The sequence below is a fragment of the Oryza sativa genome, chromosome 2 (genome assembly GCF_034140825.1).
Source record: "Oryza sativa Japonica Group chromosome 2, ASM3414082v1".
Lineage (NCBI taxonomy): Eukaryota > Viridiplantae > Streptophyta > Magnoliopsida > Poales > Poaceae > Oryza > Oryza sativa.
This window is the reverse complement of record NC_089036.1, coordinates 18125088-18145520: the sequence shown is the minus strand read 5'-3', so window position 1 is coordinate 18145520 and position 20433 is coordinate 18125088. Positions and strand designations below refer to the sequence as shown.

The following is a 20433-nucleotide window of genomic DNA, read 5'->3' as shown; positions in this document are numbered from 1 at the left end:
TGGTCTGCTATTTCTTTTGACTTAACGACCACGTCATCGATATAGACTTCAACCAACCAGCCAATCAAGTCATGGAATATATAATTCATGGCTCTTTGATATGTACCTCCAGCACTTTTCAAGCTGAAAGTCATCACAACCCATTCAAACAAGCCGATTGCACCAGGGCACCTGAAAGCTGTCTTATGAATGTCTTCTTCTGCCATAAAGATTTGATTGTATCCTGCATTACCATCCATAAAACTAAGTATCTTATGTCCTGAAGCAGCATCAACCAATTGATCGGCAATCGGCATTGGGTACTCGTCCTTAGGGGTAGCTTTGTTTAAATCGCGAAAATAAATACACACCCTAACTTTGCCATTTTTCTTGATGACCGAAACTATATTTGAAATCCACTCAGCATATCGGCATGGACGAATGAAACTAGCATCATATAGACGTGCAACCTCAGCTTTAACAGCATCAAGCATATCGGCTTTGCATCTTCTTGGCGGCTGCTGATGTGGTCTAACCCCCGGTTTAATAGGAAGCCGATGTTCAACAATCGATCGGCTAAGTCCCGGCATCTCATAATACTCCCAAGCGAAATAATCTCTAAATTCCTTTAAAAGCTCTATCAACTTGGTTCTGAATTCTGAAGATAAGTTCTTACTGATGAATGTCGGCCTTGGTCTATCTCCTGGACCAATGTCAATTTCATCCAAATCATCAACCGACATGAAACCTTGTCCTTGCTTGTCATCGAGATCATCTACTCTGTCCTTCGAGTAGACGTTTGAACCCTCCACAATGCCCTCAAAGTAATAGCTTGGGCTCTCCATCTTCAATTAGCTGTATGTCACAATCGGACACTTTTAGAAAATCTCCATCCCAAACTTTTCCAGACAAGCAATCAATACCATCCATTTCCCAAAGAGCTAAATCGGCACTAGCAACGTTAACTGACCTGTCAGCTGGCACAATCTCAATTTTGTCACCTTGCCATCGAATCAAGCACTGGTGCATAGTTGAAGGAATACAACAATTAGCATAAATCCAATCCCTTTCCAAGCAACAGGCTATAGGAACCCTTCCCATCAATCACAACAAAATGTTGTAGGAACGGTTTTACTGCCGACTGTCAGCTCCACATTCAAAACTCCTTTAGTCTCCGATGGATTGCCACCAAAATCCTTGAGAACCATGTTAGTTTTGATGAGATCGTTTGAATTTCTGCCCAACTTTCTGAATGTAGCACATGGCATCAAATTCACAGTTGCTCCTCCATCAACCATCATCTTGGACATCGGCTTCCCGTTGACAAATCCATTGACATACAATGGTTTTAAATGCCGATTTTCTGTCCCCTCTGGTTTCTCAAAAATTGTTTGTTTAGGTGACAAAACCAATCTAGCAGAAGCTTCTTCAACATCATCAACATCGGCTTCCTTGGCTTCGAATTCTGCAGGCAGCATAAAAACCATGTTCACCGATGCAGATGCAGTAGCCTTACCCTTGAGCAATCTTTTGGTCTTGTCGGCTTCAACTTCATCGGCTGTTGTGACCGTGCTCTTAACACGCCACTCTTGCTTGGTCTTTGTCTTCTTCAGCCGATGGTTAATTTCTTGTTGTACCTCCTAAAAACGCTCCCTGTTCCTCATCCGTTGAACTCTTCTCTTCTGATTCTTTGTGAAAATACCAGAAGGACACCACTGTGTCTTTCCATCCTCATCTTCATCCTGGTGACGGTCTTGATTGATCAGGCCCAACCTCTGATGAACAGGCAACCTTTTCTGACTCGGCCGATAGCTTCTGTTATACGATCGGCTTGAACTCCTGCAATATCACTGCACCCAGGGCAATCTTCAATCGATGGTAACCTCATGCCTTGATTCCAATAAAATCTGAAGAATTCACAATCCCAATGAGAATCAAAACCATCATCAACTTCTTCATCAAACCTTTCCTGCTGTTTATCATGCTTCTTCTGATACTTGTTGATAATCCTAACCGAATTCAATTGAGAATTCTGGCTCCTTCCTCCATCGGCTGTCCTCCCAGAAGTATGCACCATATTGATAGGGAAAGGGTTACCATCAACCTTCATTGGCTTCTTTGAATCATCAAATTTGATTTTTGTCCCCTTCAATGGCTACCTGGATCTGCTGTCTAAAAACTTTGCAATCATTAGTATAATAAAAACCAGAATTATGCCACTTGCAATACCTCCTTTTGCCTAATTCTTCGGCCGATGGGATTATATGGCTAGCAGGAAGTTGAATCTGTTTCTCCCGAAGCAACAAATCAAAAATCTTGTCAGCCTTGGTGATATCAAAGTCAAATCTTTCCTCCTTTCCAGAACTCCTCACCAATGGGCATGTCACAACCTTTTTGCTCCTAACCCACCCGGCTGCTGCTACTTCGGAATCATCCTCCACATCGGAGTCATAAATGTAAGGATATACATGATTGATCTTCTTGAAATTCTTCTTAGCCTCCGCAAACCTTTGCTCATGCATAGTCACCTTCTGTGCGAGATGAAATAGGCTCTCAAAGTCTTGGGATGAAAATTTCTCCTTGATTCGAGCTATCAAACCTTGAAAAGCTAAATCGGCTAACTGAGAATCAGTCAAAGCCAGACTGTAGCACGTATTCCTCATCTCTCTGAACCTCTGAATATAGTCTTGTACAGTTTCATCATGCCTCTGCCTGACTGCTGTTAAATCAGATAGCTTCATCTCATGAACTCCACTGTAAAAATAGCTGTGTAATTGTTTCTCCAAATCGGCCCAACTATTGACAGAGTTGTAAGGCAAAGAAGAAAACCAAGTGAACACCGATCCGTACAAGGACAATGGGAACAATCTAACCCTCAAAGCGTCAACAGCCGATGCCTCACCACACTGAGCCAAGAATCGACTAATATGTTCATAAGTCAAAACATTGTCTTGCCATGAAAATTTTGAAAAATCTGGGACTTTGTATCGGTTAGGCAATGAAACCTTCTCAAACCATTCAGGATACAAGTGCCGATACAAATTTCCAGAGTCCTTTGGCTTAAGGCCAAATTGCTCCCTCATCACATCTGCCCAAGGTTTCTGTTGAGGTACTCCTTGCATCTGTTGCTGCATCGGATCAAACTGGCTGAACTGAGGCAATGTCTGCAATTGAGGTGATCCACCTTGTTGATGCTGGACATGAGGTGAAGGAGGCTGATACTGGTAGTTCAAATTACCCCCTTGATAATTCTGGAAATTCGGCCGTATATTGTGTACCAAATGTTTAGGAACGACTTGAGCCACAGCCGATTGATTTGGTTGTACATTATGCACCAGATGCTTAGGGATAACTTGAGCTACATTCTGTTGTCTTTGCCGATTGTCAGGTGTCCTCAACCCAGTTGGCACTTGTCGCACCATTTGCTGCTGAATCGGCTGAACCACCTGTTGTTGAATCGGCTGTACTACTTGCTGCCTTGGTGGTGTTTACTGAACCAGCATTGACTGTACTGGATCAGTAGTTGGTGGTGTTGGTAGAAACATCGTGGCAACCTGTTCCTGAGTCAGCCGATTGATATTTTGCGCAGCATGCTATGGTCGTTCTCTGGTCAGCAATCTGGGATTGGTCATTTGCCTCTGTGCCGATGACGGTGCAACTGGCGCAGGAGCCGAAGCTGGTGCCATCGGCTAGGCTGGTGGTGCACTGATAGCGGGCTGTTGGTTACCAGTTACCAACTCTCTGTAATTTGGGAAGACACCTCCTGGAAGATAAACTGGTCCCGTATTTTGATGCTCAGCTATCGTGCCATCAACCATTGACTTGATCATATTCGATAAAGTATTGACAATAACTCCTAATTGGTTCATCAACGCATGCTTTACAGCATAATCGACTTGATCTTGGAAACTGTTGAATTTCAGAGGTTGTTGCTCTTCGGTACCATCTTCACCAAGATCCTCGACCAAGCCATCTTGAAGCCCATCACCTTTATCACCTGAGCAATCTGCAGTACCCTTAACACCTTGAGATGAACTTGTCCCAGCTTCATCGGCAGTGACCACTTTGAGCTTATATTTTTGGACGACCGTTCCCTCGTGGGTCTCCTGGAATGAGTTCATGAATTTGTCCTTCACGGTGCTCATCATCTGCTCGAGCTCCTGCCTCTGCTCAGCTGACAACTTATCTAATGTGATTGGGATGATGTTTCCCTTATTGACCTCAGACGGTTGCCCAGGTGGTGGCTTGCTAAGAGGTGGCTCGGCCTTGCCCACCGTCGCTGGCGACTGCGGTGGTTTCTCAGCCATGAGAAAAGTTATTGAAACTCGGTCCCACTGGGCGTACCAAAAGCGTGTTGATACGGAAAACAGACAGTGGCCTGGAAGATCTGCTTAACTTCAGTGCCGGTCCAAAAATCTTGCCTTTTAGGTTCGTGAGCGTGCCAGTTGATTTGAACCTGCAATCAACAAGAAATAAAATAGGAAAATAGCAGTTAAACCCATAAATGATAGCCGATCGGCCAGCCGCCGATGACATATCATTTACCTTTGAGCTGATGTCATATTTGAATCGATCGGCAGTTGTAAATAAGCAAAATAGAACTAAATCTACTCGATCGGCTGTAGATATCATTAGTATATAATCCCTTTGTCGATATATATTTAAACCAAATGATTGGGATAGATCGGTCGCCATGCCGAGACAATATAAATCACTTAGATCGAAATATATATTGACGAAAAGATTATAAGAGTTGATAGCATAGCCGATCAAATAGACCCAGCATGTATCAGCTAATACTCCAATAAAACTCTATATAAAGATATTAAAGCAAGCAAAATATACCAAACAGAAAGCTTAATATACCTGAAAGCCACAGCATCTTAACATAAAGGGCTGATCTAGCATGTCAATCAAGCATATAAGATATAAAGCTAAATCAGGTAATATCGGCTGAAACCCCGACACTACTTTAATCAGCGACCAAAAGCAGGTTAAAGAATGAGATTCTAATCACGACTTATAAGGTCAAACTCAACTGATGCAGCTATAAGTATGAAAACAATAACAATATCTAAACAATCAAGCTTTTGGAAACTTCATAGAGTGGTAGACACCCTATATAATCTAAGTCAACGTTGGTATTTAACCTAATTGGCCGCCTCCCATTAACAGATGTTAGCCGATTGAGGGTTAAATAACAATATTGCTAGAGATTACATAGAATATATGATAACTTGACAACTTACATGAACAAGATTAGAGTATTATAATGATGGAAGCACTAATCCCGAGAACGCAAGCTGCCATGACAAATTTACCTCTAGTTGATCGAAACCGATGCAGCTCAACCCGAAAGCAAGAACTCGTCGGGATGAAACGAAAGTAAAAAGGGTGGCAATGCGCCAAGATTGATATTGAACGTGTGTTGTTTGATTACATGGCTTCGAGTCATATTTATATCCGAGATACAAAATATGTCCTTGTCGGACACGACTCTTATCACTAAGAAACTCTAAGATACCATAAGTCTTTGCGGCAGACTTTTGCCCAAGCTTATCTCTAAGTTATTTACATAAAATATCCTAATTAATAGATACAATTGCCTTTTCAGAACTCAATCCGTGTGTGGCAATCCATGTGAAGCACATTAACTCAACTCGATGATGTGTATCGGGACACTTTGACGGAATCGGCTCAATCGGCTACCTTGTCCGACTCGAACTCTGCCAATCCTGGTCGCAGCCGATTCGGATTTCAGCCGATTCTTACTCTGTTTCCGGAAGATCCATATCTTGGATTCTGCTTCGATTTTATCTTTACCTTCGATGCCTGAATTACCAAATTTGGTTGTTAACAGATCCTACATAGTTAATGCTATTTCTCTCTTCTCTTATTATGCCACATGACCTCAATTATTTCTAGCATTTGGATGATAGAGCTGTGGTTCAAATTGTCTCTTCTTTCTTCTCTCATAACACCATGCAATCTCAATTATTTTCGGCTTAAAATTCATAAGTATCAATTTGTTTTAGTTTTAATAATTGTATTGTATGTTATTTATACATATGATATAACTTAATTTCCCGCAGCAATGCGGCGGGGTATTCACGTAGTAATATGACATGGAAGGAGTAATAGCATTCTAATGGCCAGAGCATTCACTATAAATTGAGGCATATGGTGCAAGCTACTGCATCATATCAAGGTCGATCAGCACGTACGTACCCCTTGAACGTACGCTAGCCATGGCGGCATCCCTGGCTTGGTTGCTTGTTGCTATCGTCCTCGCCTCTCTCTACCTCGCCATGCACCACCGAGTAGCCGCCGCGCGCCGCCGCCGCCTTCCTCCGGGACCAACGCCTCTTCCGCTCGTCGGCAACCTCCTGTCCGTATCGCGGAGCGGCCCCCACCGCTCGCTCGCGCGCCTCGCCGAGCGCTACTGCCCGCTCATGCGCGTCCGGCTCGGCGTCGTCGATTACGTCGTCGCCTCGTCGCCGGCCGTCGCGGGCGATATCCACCACCACAGCCACAACGCGCACCTTGCGTCCCGCCCGCTGTTCGACGTGTGGCGGGGCGCGGAGCACCACCGCAACTCCGTCATCGTCCTCCCGCTGCACGGCGTGTGGCGCGCGCAGCGGAGGCTCGCTACGGAGGAGGTCATGTCGCCCAGGAGGCTCGACGCGCTGGCGCCGACGCGGCGGGAGAAGGTTCGGGAGCTGATGCGCTGCGTCGCCAGGCGAGCGGCGCGCGGCGAGCCCGTCGAGGTCGGGCTCGAGGCGTTCGAGGCATTCCTGGGCATCCTGTCGTGCACCGCGTTCTCCGCCGACCTCGTCGACCCGACCTGAGGGACGCCGTCCAGGAGGCCACCAAGCTAGCCGCGACGCCCAACGCCTCCGACTTCTTCCCGGCGATGGCGGCCGCCGACCTGCAGGCAGGGTTTTAAATCTCCCGCTATAGCTGTTTGAGAAGGGTTCTAGCTATTTGCTCTCATGTACAATTTAGTCGTTATAACTCCATTTAGTCTACTGTAGCGGAAGCTATAACTGTTTGAGAAGCTAACCGATAAATGCCTTAACCCCGTTATTTAAAACATTGCCTGCAGGGCTTGCGGCGCAGGATGGGGAAGCTAGTAGCGCGTGCCTATGGGATCATCGACGAGCTTCTTGCTCGGCGGAAGGGTGGCCGTGAAGCCGGCGAGCCGCGGAAGGATGACATGCTGGACGTGGCGCTCGATAACGAAGACGAATGGAAGAACAACAATCCTGTGATTGACCGTAATAACATCAAGGGACTCATCGCGGTATGATTAATTCTTGAATCTTAAATTATTTCTCAATTCAATGGAAAGCGAGACGAGACGAGAATGTATGATAATGACATCCAATTAGTGTTTCATTTTCGTTTGACAGAAGACGGTAGTAATTAGTTATCATTTCAATCGTTCATCACAATCTGCATAATATTGATGAATTGGCTTTGATCAACACACATCCCAGGATTTATTTGTCGCTGGAACTGACTCGGGCTCAACTGCAATAGAGTGGGCAATTGTTGAATTACTGCAAAATCCACAATCAATGCAGAAGGTGAAGGACGAGTTTAGGAGAGTTTTGGGTACTAGAACAGAGATAGAGGAGTCTGACATTAGCCAGCTTCCTTACCTCCAAGCTGTACTAAAAGAAACGCTCCGGCTCCACCCAAGTGTCCCAATGACGTACTACAAAGCAGAGGCTACAGTGGAAGTGCAAGGCTATATTATTCCCAAAGGCACCAACATCATACTGAATATTTGGGCGATCCATCGCAAGCCTGACGTGTGGGCTGATCCTGATAGGTTTATGCCGGAGAGATTCATGGAGACGGACACCAATTTCTTCGGCAAGCATCCCGAGTTCATCCCGTTTGGTGGCGGACGGCGGATCTGCCTTGGTTTGCCACTGGCGTACAGGATGGTTCATATGGTTCTTGCGTCACTGTTGTTTCACTTCGACTGGAAGCTTCCAGAAGGAGCCGAGAAAGATGGTGTGGATATGAGAGAGAAGTATGGGATGGTGCTTCACAAAGAGACACCACTCAAAGCCTTGGCTATTGAAACGTATAATCGCAAGTAAACTTGTACTCATTGTGATATACTTAAGTTTTGCCACATCTAAATAAGTGATATGTTGTACTCACTACCATAAAACCGCACGCCTTCATTGCACTATCTACCTAAGCTCACCAAAAAACTTTTAGTAATAATATTACGCATTCAAGTTTACCCTACAGTGGCGGTTAGACTGGCCTCGCATAGCAAGTTTTGGGTTCTTTTTAAATCTGGCCATGTTTTCCTATTCTTACTCTAGCTAGGTGCCAAATCTGGGAGTTAAGAGGAATATCAAATTCTATGCTCAAACCAGGTATACAACAAGCAACTAGATAATAATAGCTAGATAATAATGATGAAATAAGAGTAAGTTATTTGTTTTGCAAAGTAGACAATTTATCCAGTATGATTTATGACATATGACCGGTGGAACAAAGGGAACTATTGCAACACATGAGTTTTTATTTTTGAAATTTATTATTTTGAAGAATCCTATGTGTTGGAGAAATGGGAACCGGGGTCCCCCTTTCTCCGGGATCCTAAAGTACCATGGGCCACATTATTACTTTCTGTCATATTTAGAATTCATTTGCCAGGTGACAACCTACATATGTGGGGACTGACATCTGGCATGCATATGTGGGGACTGACATCTGGCACAGAACAAGAATTGGGTCCCTTGCTTCCCTTAAGCCCTGGCTTCCATCAAGATTTGCATCTTCAAGGCATAGATACAATTGCGTATTGGAATAAACTTGTAGAGTTGTGTCCATCATGAACTCCTTCATCAACGACATCTTCCAGAAATTCGTCCAACATAATGAAGACTTCTATTACAAAGCACGGGACTGTGCCTGGGGCTCGGGTCCGTCCAATGGGCCCAGGCACAGTACGTGCCCCGGGGTAGAACACAGCCCGGGGGATTGACGCTATCCCAGGGTAAAAGCAAAACATCTGATAATTCTAACGAGAAGCCCGCTGGTATTGGTTGCCTCATGCTCTTCACAGAGATCTCCGCCTGAGGGGTTATCATCTCAAGGCAAAGACTGTGTGCGCCGCTAGCGGTCTGAGCAAGATGGTGGGCCCAGTGACCTGATCGAGGGCAACATCATCATCCTGATTATAGTGCGGCGCTCAAAAGATTAAAAGATTACGAATTTAGATTACAGCTCGATCACATGCAACCAAGAAATGGCAAAGCTTGGAAACACTAGTTATGCCGCGTTTCTCAAAGTCACATGGATGAAGCAACGTGTTGCATACATGCTGTCACGCCCGGAAATTCACAGGTAATTTCCGAACTTATTTGTGCATAAAACCCCCGTCCAGGAATCAGCCGAGGTACACAAACTGATAATTTAATATACAAATCCATCAAAATAACTAAAGCAATTAATACTTACTGAAGAGGCACTTAGTCCTCACAACGAAGAAAACTGCAGCAGAAAAATAAAATCTAGCGAAGCTCCAGCTCCACCCACACAGACAGCTCAACTGGGGTATAAGCCAAACGTCTTCTCCTTCTGGATCCTTTTTCTTTAACTAAGGTTGATTGATTATTGCAGGAATAAGCATATGACATACTCAACAAGTCACACAGCAAATATTCAAGTGCACAAGGATACCAAAGGATGGCATAATATAGGCTCATTTGCAAAAGCAGCATTTAGCAAAGATTTAAGAGTAGTGAAACAGTAGAGTAATTTAATCATTAATTTTAATCAACTCTGAACAATACGCCCATGCTGCTCAGGCCCAACCATTCTGAACAACCATACCCGGCTGTACAGATCTAACTCCAAACCAGGAGCTAAGCAAATTATTACCAATTATAGCATCAATAATTATTGTGAGAGGTATGAGACTAATCACGAAAAACATTGCTCAACTCGCCCATAACCACGGGCACGGCTATTCGAATAGTTTTACTCTGGCCAGAGATGTACCACTGTACCCACAAGACACAGCTCCACGACATGTTACCATGCGCCTCAATACCACCATGATATCTCGGATAGGAACTGTGACAGTACCTTGCACAACACAATCCACCACAGCCACCGTTCCTGGATCATAATCACCCCCTCAATAACCAGAGGCATGGACTCCCCAGCGACCCCCACGGACTTCTCGCCGCTTCACAGTCTGGTGCCCCGCAATGAACCATGCTATACAAAAGGTAAAGCCGTTGCCCACGCTGGCTTGTGGTTGGCACGGTTAATGTCTCACAACAGTAGCTCGCGAACCGGTCCTTAATTGTCATGAGCACGACCTTCAAAACCATGTGCTCACAACCCACCATTATCAAGTTTTAATTATCAATTAATTATTATAACATGATTAACCATCGTGAGGTACCATTAAATATAACCATAAATAATAATGTAGTAGGATTCATCCTATTAATGAACTAATGTTTCTAGGCATGGCTAAGCAATTATATATATAGCATTTAGCTGAACCAAACCAATACATAAGGTTCAAGCTAATCAATTTATTACCCAAGGTATCAAGGAATAGGGCATTCAATACAAATTGGCCATAACAAAGGAATATGTTCACACCACCCGGTGACATTCGAAAATAAATGCATTGTTGAAATAAATAGAGAATTTAAATATAGGATCAACATGCTCAAAGGAATCATGTTTGGGATCTGTGTGACTTGCCTTGCAATAATCAGTCTTCAATTAGTCTTCAGAACCACTTCCAACACACTCGCGAACCTTCGCAACAACGGAAACGACAAGCTAACACGCAAAACGGAGAAAAAAACTAATAAAAACCAAATAAACAGTACATAAAATGTAAACAAACATGTAAATCATGATTTTAGATGAATTTAGAGACTTGAACGGCCTCATTCCGACTTCATATGAATTAGATATGAATTTTATAAGATTTAATTCCAATTAAACATATTAAAGAAAAGACTATTCCAAATTAATTAAACCATTTACAAATGATTTATAACTGAGAGAAAAGATTAAAACGACCTCCGAAAAAGATTAGATTATATTTGGTAGATGACATATATTAAAAAGAAATAATATACCATTGAAAAGAGAGAACGGATAGAAGTCGCACCGAACCAAAGCGATCGGAGAGGAAGGGATGATGACAACGTTCCGACAGCAACACACGGAGATGACAACGCGCTAGATCAACCACGGATTAGATTATATTGAATTAAGACCCTAGGGATAAACTACACCGGTGAACGACATAGGTGCGGCGGTTGCCGGCGAACCACAACACAACAATGCAAACAGAGGGCACCGAGAGGTAGAGAAGGCGACGGCGATTCTTACCAACACTTACGTGATGACAGACAGTGACGGAAGATGGCCGGCGACGAGATCGAGATGGCAGCGAGGTACTGTCCACGGCGGCGACGGTGTTTCGGCGACCTTCGGCGACAATGGAGGGGTGGCCGGGCTTCACTTCGCGGCTGCGAATCCAATGGAGGCGGCGGCGAAGCTTGGCGATGACGGGAGGAGCTGCAGAGCCTCGCCGGAGATCAAAACACGACGGCGAGCTTCGGGTTGATGGCGACGATGGGCTTCCCGGGGTCTTCGGCGCAAGGGAACCGGCTGCCGGGCTTGCTCTTGACCTTGCGGAGCCGAGAGAGGTGGCGGCACAGGAGGGCGACGGCCGAGGCGGCGGCAAACGGCGGCTGGAGCGGCTGCGGGCGGCGGAGAGAGAAGACGAACGCGGCGACGGCGCTACAAGCGACGGCGGAGAGAGGGAGAGGTGGCGGCCGAAAGAGGAGAGGGAGGGGACTCTATTTATAGCCATGGGAGAGAGAGATCGCGCTTGGAACGCAAGGAATCGCGCCAGGAAAACCTAGGGTTTGGTGGAGAGATAAACACGAATCGAGCTCGATTCCGCGTTGATTTCTTCGGGATAAAGTCCGATTCTTGGGGGAAAAAGATAGAGAAGCATAAGAGGAATATTTCCCCTCAACTAATTTTGAAATAACACGAGAGAGGAGACTAGATTTGGAGGAGAAAACGGCGCTGCACAATCTCGGGACGGCTGGCTCGGGCTCTGTCTGGAGCTGGAAGATGAACAGTACCGGGGAGGTAAAGTAGACTTTGTCTGGGCTTACTTTTTCTCCGGCCCGACTGAAGGAGGGACCTGAATGGACTTCAGCCAAGAGAAAGAGGGAGAGTGGGCTGCTGCGGCTAAGGAAAGGAGAGCGGAGAGGGAATGGGCTGAAAAGGGCCCAAGCTGAGGAGGAGGATTTTTTATTACTTTTTCAATTAAATTAATCACTGAAATGATCTTTGAATTGTTAAAAATACTTCCTATGCTCAAATAATTCCAAGAAAAATCTTGAACATACTTGGACACTCAAAGTATTTAAAAATACTAAAACCAGACCATTTAATGATTAATTTAATATGTGGATAATTACTGAAATATTGTTTGTATGATTAAAATTAAGAGTTGAGCTCCGAAAAATCCGAGAAAATTCCAGAGAGTATAATTAACCATGGAGAATTGAATAAAAATTAAATCCATCCATGCTTTATATTTAGGAAATTTTATTTTCCACATTTAACTTCACTTGTAAATTAATGAACATTTAATATAAATTCTAATAATAATTTATTAGATAATTTATAAATCCTAAAACGAAAATCAGGATGTGACAAATCTACCCCCTTACAAAGAATCTCGTCTCGAGATTCGGAACGGCTAGAAAGAAAAAGGAAATAGGTAAAACTGCAGTCTATCTTATTCCCTAGCTCCAATAATTATTCTAAGGCTTTAAAAAAACTACTGCTGCTTTGAAACTGATCGCTGAGCTGTATCACTTGAAGACGCAACCGGCACTGCATTTGCTCCTGTGAGGATGATGTTGTTGACTTGACCTTGTGGATGTTGATGCTTCGGCTTCGAACACTCTCTTGCAAAGTGACCTGGCTCATAACAATTGAAACACAACTGCTGCTCCCTTCCATTACTATTACCTTCTTGAGACTGATCCTGCTGAACTAGCACTAATTGAGTAGCTTTCTCCATGTTAACTTCATTTCTTGTATTAGTCTCTGAGTTGATCTCACCACTAATGTCCAACTGTTGTAATTGTTCTTGACATGCAGAAGAAGATTCACCAATTTGGAGTGGCTTGGTACGCTGCCTTTGGCTACTACCCTGTGCCTCCTGGGAAACAATCCTTCCTCTCTTACGGTTGTCCATCCTGTTCTTCTTATATTCCAGTCGAATTGCTTTGACAACCAGCTCCTGAAATCCGCAGTCATGAGGGATCAACATAATTAACAGCTCATCCTTCAGACCTTCCAAGAACTTCTCCTACCTTTCTTCGTCAGTACGCACATCTTCTAGAGCATAGCGAGCTAGACGGTTGAACTCATGGAGGTACTCTGTCATGGTATCATCCTTTTGTTTGTGTCTTGAACTCACGTTTCCTCAAAAAAACAACTCCTGCAGCTATGTGTGTCTTCTTTAATGCTTCAGTGAACTCTGCCCAAGTGATTGTCCTAAATTGATCCATTGGTCCAACTTCCTGATCCACTAGCATTGTTGTTGTTCCCACTATAGCTTGCATTTTTTTTATCCGTCGCAGAGTTTGAAAAGTTAGAAGGAGAGGGGTCACACTAAAGACGAGACCTTAACCATGTTACCACTGATCTGATGTGTGTAAACCATTATATTGTTTAAGTTGATTAAGCAAGCAACCTAGTATAATTACACGCTCATCACACCCAATGATGGGAATGCAACCATACCTACACACAAGCAAGTAACAAACGTTGTACCCTACTGACTATACTTCAAAGTCACTTTGGTGGTTTAGGTTCTAAGGTAGGATCCAAACTTCACTCCATCACAAAAGCTCCGCACTTCAGTTCGACCATTATCTTCTTTTTCCTCGACTCACTTGACTTGACCTCCATAAGTAGACCACATCGACGTCTTCGAGTTTCTCTAATAAGTTTAACAACTACTTAAGTTGAAAGTGGGAGGGGAAAGAACGATAAAACAATTTGCAAAGAATTTTAGAGAAGGAAGAAAAGAAAATTTTTCACAAATCATGTTTTCAGAAAATTTGTCCTTAAAGTCTGACCATTTGGCTTATCCTACAGTCGAGATGGCTCTGATACCAACTTGTCACGCCCGGAAATTCACTAGTAATTTCCGAACTTATTTGTGCATAAAATCCCCATCCAGGAATCAGCCGAGGTACACAAACTGACAATTTTATATACAGATACATCAAAATAACTAAAGCAATTAATACTTACTGAAGAGGCACTTAGTCCTCACAACGAAGAAAACTGCTGTGGAAAAATAAAATCTAGCGAAGCTCCAGCTTCACCCCCATAGGCAGCTCAACTGGGGTATAAGCCAAACGTCTTCTCCTTCTGGATCCTTTTTCTTCAACTGAGGTTGATTGATTATTGCAAGAATGAGCATATGACATACTCAACAAGCCACACAACAAATATGCAAGTCCACAAGGATACCAAAGGATGGCATAATATAGGCTCATTTGCAAAAGCAGCATTTAGCAAAGATTTAAGAGTAGCGAAACAGTAGAGTAATTTAATCATTAATTTTATTCAACTCTGAACAACACGCTGTTGACAGAAAACACGAGGCCTGGGAGATCTTCTTAACTCCAGTGCAGGTCCAAAGCTCGCATTCGAATGTATGAGCGTGCCAGTTGATTTGATCCTGTAATCAACAAGAAATAGAAGCAAAGAAATCGCAGTTAAATCTATAAATGATAGCCGATCGGCGAGGTGCCGATGACATATCATTTATCTTTGAGCCGATGTCGTATATGCATCGATCGGCAGTCATTAATAAATAAGAAAGGATTGAATTACTCGATCAGCTGCAGATATTACCAATATATAATCTTTATATCAATATATACTTAAATCAATTGAGTGGGATAGATCGGTCGCCATGTCGAGGTAGTATAAATCACTTAGATCGAAATATATATTAATAATGAGACTATATACGTTCATAGCATAGCCGATCAGATAGATCTAGCATGTATCAGCTAATACTCCGATACCACTCTATATTAAGATATTAAAGCAAGTAGAATATACTAAACAAAATCTTAATATACTTAAATGCAGCAAGATCTTAACGTAAAGGGCAGATTTAACATGTCAATCAAGCATATAGGATAAAAAGTAGTTAAATCAAGCAAGATCGGCTGAAACTCCGAAACTCCGATACTACCCTAATCAGCAACCAAGAAGCGGGCTAGAGATTGAGATTCTAATCACAACTCATAAGATCAAACTTAACTGATGCAGCTATAAGTATGAAAAGAAGGACAATATCTAGACAATCAAGCTATTGGATGTGTCATAGAGTGGTAGATATCCTATATAATCTAAGTCAACAACGGCATTTAACCTAATCGGCTGCCTTCTACTGATGGATGTTAGCCGATTGTAGGTCAGATATCGATATTGCCAAGGATTATGTAGGATATATGAAAACTCGACGAATTACATAAACAAAATTAGAGTGTCATAAAGATGGAAGCACTAATCCCGAAAACACAAGCCGCCATAACAAGTTTTACCTCTTGTTGAAGATCAAAACCGATGCAGCTCAACCCGAAAGCAAGAACTCATCGAAATAAAACTAAAGCAAAAATGGTGGCGATGCGCCGAAATTGTATTGAACGTGTGTGTTAAAAGTTACATAGGGCTCGGGTCTATTTATACCCGAGAATTACAAGATATGTCCATAACGGACACGACTACTATCTCTAACAAACTCTAAGATACCATAAGTCTTTGCGGCAGACTTTTGCCCAAGCATATCTCTAATGAAATTACATAAAACATCCTAATTAATAGATACAATTGCCTTCTCATGACTCTATCCATGTGCGGCAATCACCTTGAAGCACCTCAATTCAACCCGATGTCATACATCATGTTGCATTGTCGGAATCGACTGCATCGGCTTACCTAGCCCGACTCAGACCCAGCCGATCCTAATCGTAGCCGATCTGGACTCCAGCCGATTCCTGCTCTGTTTCCGAACTCGATCTCTGCCTCCAACTTTGCTTCGATCTAATCTTCTTTCCCGATGCCGATATTACCAAATTTGGTTGTTAACACATGCCCCCGAAGTCCGGAATATTCGATAGAGTTTCAGATTTGCTGTAAATCGACTCCGAGCAAGTTTCACACTTTGCCGTTTTCCGACCGTTACTGCCGTGCTTTAAATACTAACCGTTACCCTCGAGAAATCTCACACCGTCCTCCTCCGTTTTTGCCACTGAAACCAACTTTGCCCTCTCTCTCTCTCTCCGGTGATCTCCCCGACGCACAAGACGATCCCCGGGCGATTTTGTTCCCAACCAAATCTCCGCCCGCGGCGATGTCGTCTTCCACCAGCCCTTCTACTGCGCCATCGGCTGAGTACGCTGAGGTAAGTCCTCACCAGCTAGTTCCCTTTTCCTCGCATGAACTCAATTTCTCCTTTTCTCCTCTTGTTTTCTACTTCCCAATTCCTTTGGATTTGCAGCACCTTTCCAACCTAGTCGCGATTCCCAGCCTTTCACACAAAAACCACTATTTTCTTGGCCCAATCGGCAATCTCGACCCCACTGATTTCATCATCGGTGAAACTAACCGGATCCCCTTTAGACTAGCCAACCCTAACCTGAGTCACTGGAAGAATACCTTCAAGTCTTGGCCATCTCTCGAAAAACCTACTCCTGATAAGAGCTGGACCACCTAGTACCAACGCGTATCGGCTAGTAAGAAAGTTCACTGGGATGAAATTGGAATCGGCCAAGCACTCGCTCTCACCATAGCCAATTCTACTAAGGATGAACCTCTGATGGCTGCCGCCACCTACTTCTAGTCCAACACCATTAATGCTTTCTTATTCAACCAAGGGCCGATGACTCCAACTTTAATTGACATCACCATGATTACTGGATTAGATGTAACTTCATCGGCTAACCCTATGAGCATGAACACCAAGAACCAATTCAACTTCAAGACCAAAAGCATAGGTGGCTGGTCTGGCTATGTGGCGGCATATATGGGCCAAGGGTCTGTTACCCCTCGAGAGCATGTAGCTTTCTTGCTTATTTGGCTGGAAAAATTCCTCTTCTGTGGATCCAGTTGTTGCTCTACAACCAACTGGCAATTCGTAGCCGAAGCCTTAGAATCAAAGAAAGAATTTCCTTTGGGCAAAATCCTTCTCGGCTATCTGTACCAGATGTTGAACAATGCATCGGCTAAAATAGCCGTCGGCTCAATAGTTGGAGCAGGTGGACCATGGTGGCTGCTGCAAACTTGGTTAAACCTGGTAGTCATGAAGGTTGTCAATCGGCCCTCTGTGACAGAAGCTGAATTCCCATTGCCAGAGCCGATTGTGGAAGATGATGGAGAAGAGCGCACCCATCGCAGATGCATGTCATATGGAGAATATGCATCCACACCAACCGATGCTGGAGCGAAGCTATCGGCTGAGTTACTCAAGGACTGGTTCTGCAGCTTCTACGAAGGTTTTAAGAAAGATGCACGAATCTGGTTTCCCTACGAAGACTCAGCAGACCTTGAACTTCCATTAGACTTTAGATTTGAAGATATTAACCATAAAAAATTCCAAAAATCCAGAGAAATTCTTATAGCTGCAATCAGCCCATGCATCCTCCCTGTCGGTATTCACCAAGGAAGAAACATCCAAGTCTCTTACGAGTTTTATCACCCAATGAGCTCGGCCAGACAACTTGGATTGGGCCAACTCCCAATCGGCTTATTCTTTGCCGACAAGATTCAGTGCCGAGGACAAATCACTTCCACTCTAATGATGGATCGGCTACTTAACCTACCAGGACCCCCTCTGGGCAGTATTGATAATATTGAGTTGGCAAGATTTAGAAGCAAAAACTTTGATAGATGGTGGGGCGAATGGAAGCTGCATCTATTTCATCAATCGGCTTCAATGTATGTGACAGATCTATTCCCTGACATCATGCCCCGGTAAACTTTGTCATTACTAAATTGCATAACCAGTTAGCCGATTCATTACTTGACTGACCTCTTACTCCTGTTTTGCAGACAACAGAGTCCTCCCCTCCTCATCAAAGTAACAGTGTCAAGAACATTGAATATGCTTCAGATCTAATTCCGAATGGAGGTGGACTATCTCCCCCTTTCATCGGCTACCATGCCCCCAAGACTTCAACTCTCCTTCACGGCCTAACTAGGGAACCAGCCGACGCAGGCAAGAAAAGGAAAACCAGATCATCAGCCATGAGTACCTTATCCTTGGCTCCAAAGAAAAAGACCAAATTCAAGAAAACTCAACCACAACCAACTGATATGTCGACTGATGATCTGCCCGCCTTGGATCCATCTATTGAACAAGCTTTAGATGAAGAGGAAATTGATGAAGATGTTGACCAAGCTGTAGCCGAAATGAGTGACATAGAAAGAACACCATCGGCTTCACCCAAGCAAACGCCTCCAACTCCTTCTGCCCCCGTTCATTTTACAAGAGTAAGTACCTTTCTCTGACTTCTTCTGAAATTACCTCACTCTTCAGCTAATTACCCATAGACTTTGTGGTTGCAGAAGAAGAAAACTGCTGTGAAGAAAAAAAACAGCAGCAACAATTGTTAAATCGGTTCCACCAGAAAGATGTCCTTAATCCTTTTAATTAATCAATCTCAACCGATTCTATATAACACTTGTCTATTTCGCAGCCTCCTCCTCCTTCTCCTCCTGTACAGCAATCTTCAAGTGATCAAACTCCATCAGCTGTGGGGAGTCATCACGTCGAAGAGGAAGAACAACCAGCTGCTCCTGCTATTCCAGTAAGTTTCCCTTTGTCTCAACAATTAGATCGGCTATAATTTACCCAGCTCTTATTCTTTCCGAAATTGTCTCTACAGGCACTAGCTGATCTCTTCTCTTTTGACATCAGAGATTACCTTGACGAAGCAGAAGAAGACACTTCAAGCAAAGCCCTAGCTCCCCTATTCGATGATGTGAGAAAAACACTTGAAGACATTTCTCATCGGCTAGAAGCCTCTTCTTTAGACAATTTGGTAGTTGACTGTGGGTCAATTAGGACAAGGCTACATGAAGTTCAAGCTCTGATTCCCGAAGATCTGGCCGATGTCCTAACTCCAGCCGCTTATCTCGAGCAACATCAGTTCAAGCTGGAAAAAGCCAAGCTAAGACTAGCCGAACGCCGTGATCGCAAAGAGATTGAGGCCACAATCCAAGCTAATCGGCAGCTTGTGCATGAAGAAAAAACCAAACTTGATCAGCTATCTGAAGGTCCGATCAAATCCAATATTGACTGGCTCGAAGCTCACAAAATTGAGCTCTTGGTGCAACTTGAAGAATGCAATGCCGAGCTAGATATAGAACACAAAAAGCTAGCCGATCTCCCAAAATCAATTGAAGAATAAAAGCAAGGCTCAAATCGGCTATCAAGAATGTTGCTGACCTAACCAAGTCTCTGAAAGTCATCTCTGGAACTGATGCTCAAGATGCCCAAGCTATTGAAGAAGTAGAAAAAATCAGGCAAAGGGCTATTTTGGCTATCCAGCGATACTTCTCTCAATAACTTTGTGTAATAGGACTCAGAAATTTTTTGTAATCAGCTAAGATGCTCTAGTACTTTATTGTCTTGACAATCCTTTGTGCCGATTAATATGACTTTTAAAATTCGCTCAAAAAAATTGCCTCAAAAAATTTGCATTGCATTTTTGTCTTGAATTTTGATTCTTGCATTTTGATATATATGTGCCCCCCTAATTTTACAATGACAAAAGCATTGATAAAATTATAAAACAACTAACGGCGATATAACAATATTGACCATTGTACATCGACAAATCACAACCGATTACACCATGAAAAACAACTAAGGGCGATATAACAATATCGGCCATTGTACATCGGCAAATCACAACCGATTACCTCTTGAAAAAACAACTAAGGGCGATATAACAATATCGGCCATCTCAAGGCGATGCAAACACATTGGCTGTCATGCATCGGCAATACTAGCCGATCATGCGTTAACCCAAACACTTGGGTAATATTTCTTCAAATATTTGCCATTGGGCACTCGCCCATAGACTTCACCATCAAGCCCTTGCAACATATATGCTTCCTTAGACACAACCTTATAAATTTGGAACGGTCCTTCCCAATTCGGCGACCACTTGCCGAATTTACTATCACGAGTACCAATCGGCACAATCAATTTCCATACAAGTTCTCCTTCCGAAAAATCCTTAGGTACCACTTTCTTATTATAATGCCGAGCAATACGTTCCTTATCCTTGGTAACCTTTGCAAGGGCTCGCAATCGTG

General features: G+C 43.5%; 2 protein-coding genes, 1 long non-coding RNA gene and 1 pseudogene across 3 annotated transcripts; 3 read left to right on the top strand and 1 right to left on the bottom strand.

Moving 5' to 3' along the window:
- Positions 1–6227: 6227 nt before the first annotated feature.
- Positions 6228–6827, top strand: LOC107275551 (ferruginol synthase). The gene has a single exon (XM_015768958.1). The coding sequence runs from the start codon at positions 6228–6230 to the stop codon at positions 6825–6827; it is 600 nt and encodes a 199-aa protein (XP_015624444.1).
- A 272-nt stretch (positions 6828–7099) lies between these two features.
- On the top strand, positions 7100–8093 carry LOC107275622 (cytochrome P450 76T24). The gene is made up of 2 exons (XM_015768957.1): positions 7100–7282; positions 7566–8093. The coding sequence occupies exons 1-2, from the start codon at positions 7100–7102 to the stop codon at positions 8091–8093; spliced, it is 711 nt and encodes a 236-aa protein (XP_015624443.1).
- A 1167-nt stretch (positions 8094–9260) lies between these two features.
- On the bottom strand, positions 9261–12139 carry LOC107279938 (uncharacterized). The gene is made up of 4 exons (XR_001543002.3): positions 11380–12139; positions 11156–11226; positions 10738–10818; positions 9261–9610 (listed from the first exon to the last, which is right to left on the bottom strand). It is a non-coding gene; the product is annotated as an uncharacterized lncRNA (long non-coding RNA).
- A 4323-nt stretch (positions 12140–16462) lies between these two features.
- On the top strand, positions 16463–19520 carry LOC136355255 (uncharacterized; annotated as a pseudogene).
- The last annotated feature ends 913 nt before the right edge of the window (positions 19521–20433 follow it).

Coding starts and splice junctions, on each gene's coding strand:
- LOC107275551 (XM_015768958.1), top strand. CDS start 6,228: ATGGCGGCATCCCTGGCTTGGTTGCTTGTTGCTATCGTCCTCGCCTCT.
- LOC107275622 (XM_015768957.1), top strand. CDS start 7,100: ATGGGGAAGCTAGTAGCGCGTGCCTATGGGATCATCGACGAGCTTCTT. Junction 7,283..7,565: donor ACATCAAGGGACTCATCGCG/GTATGATTAATT, acceptor CAATCAATGCAG/AAGGTGAAGGACGAGTTTAG.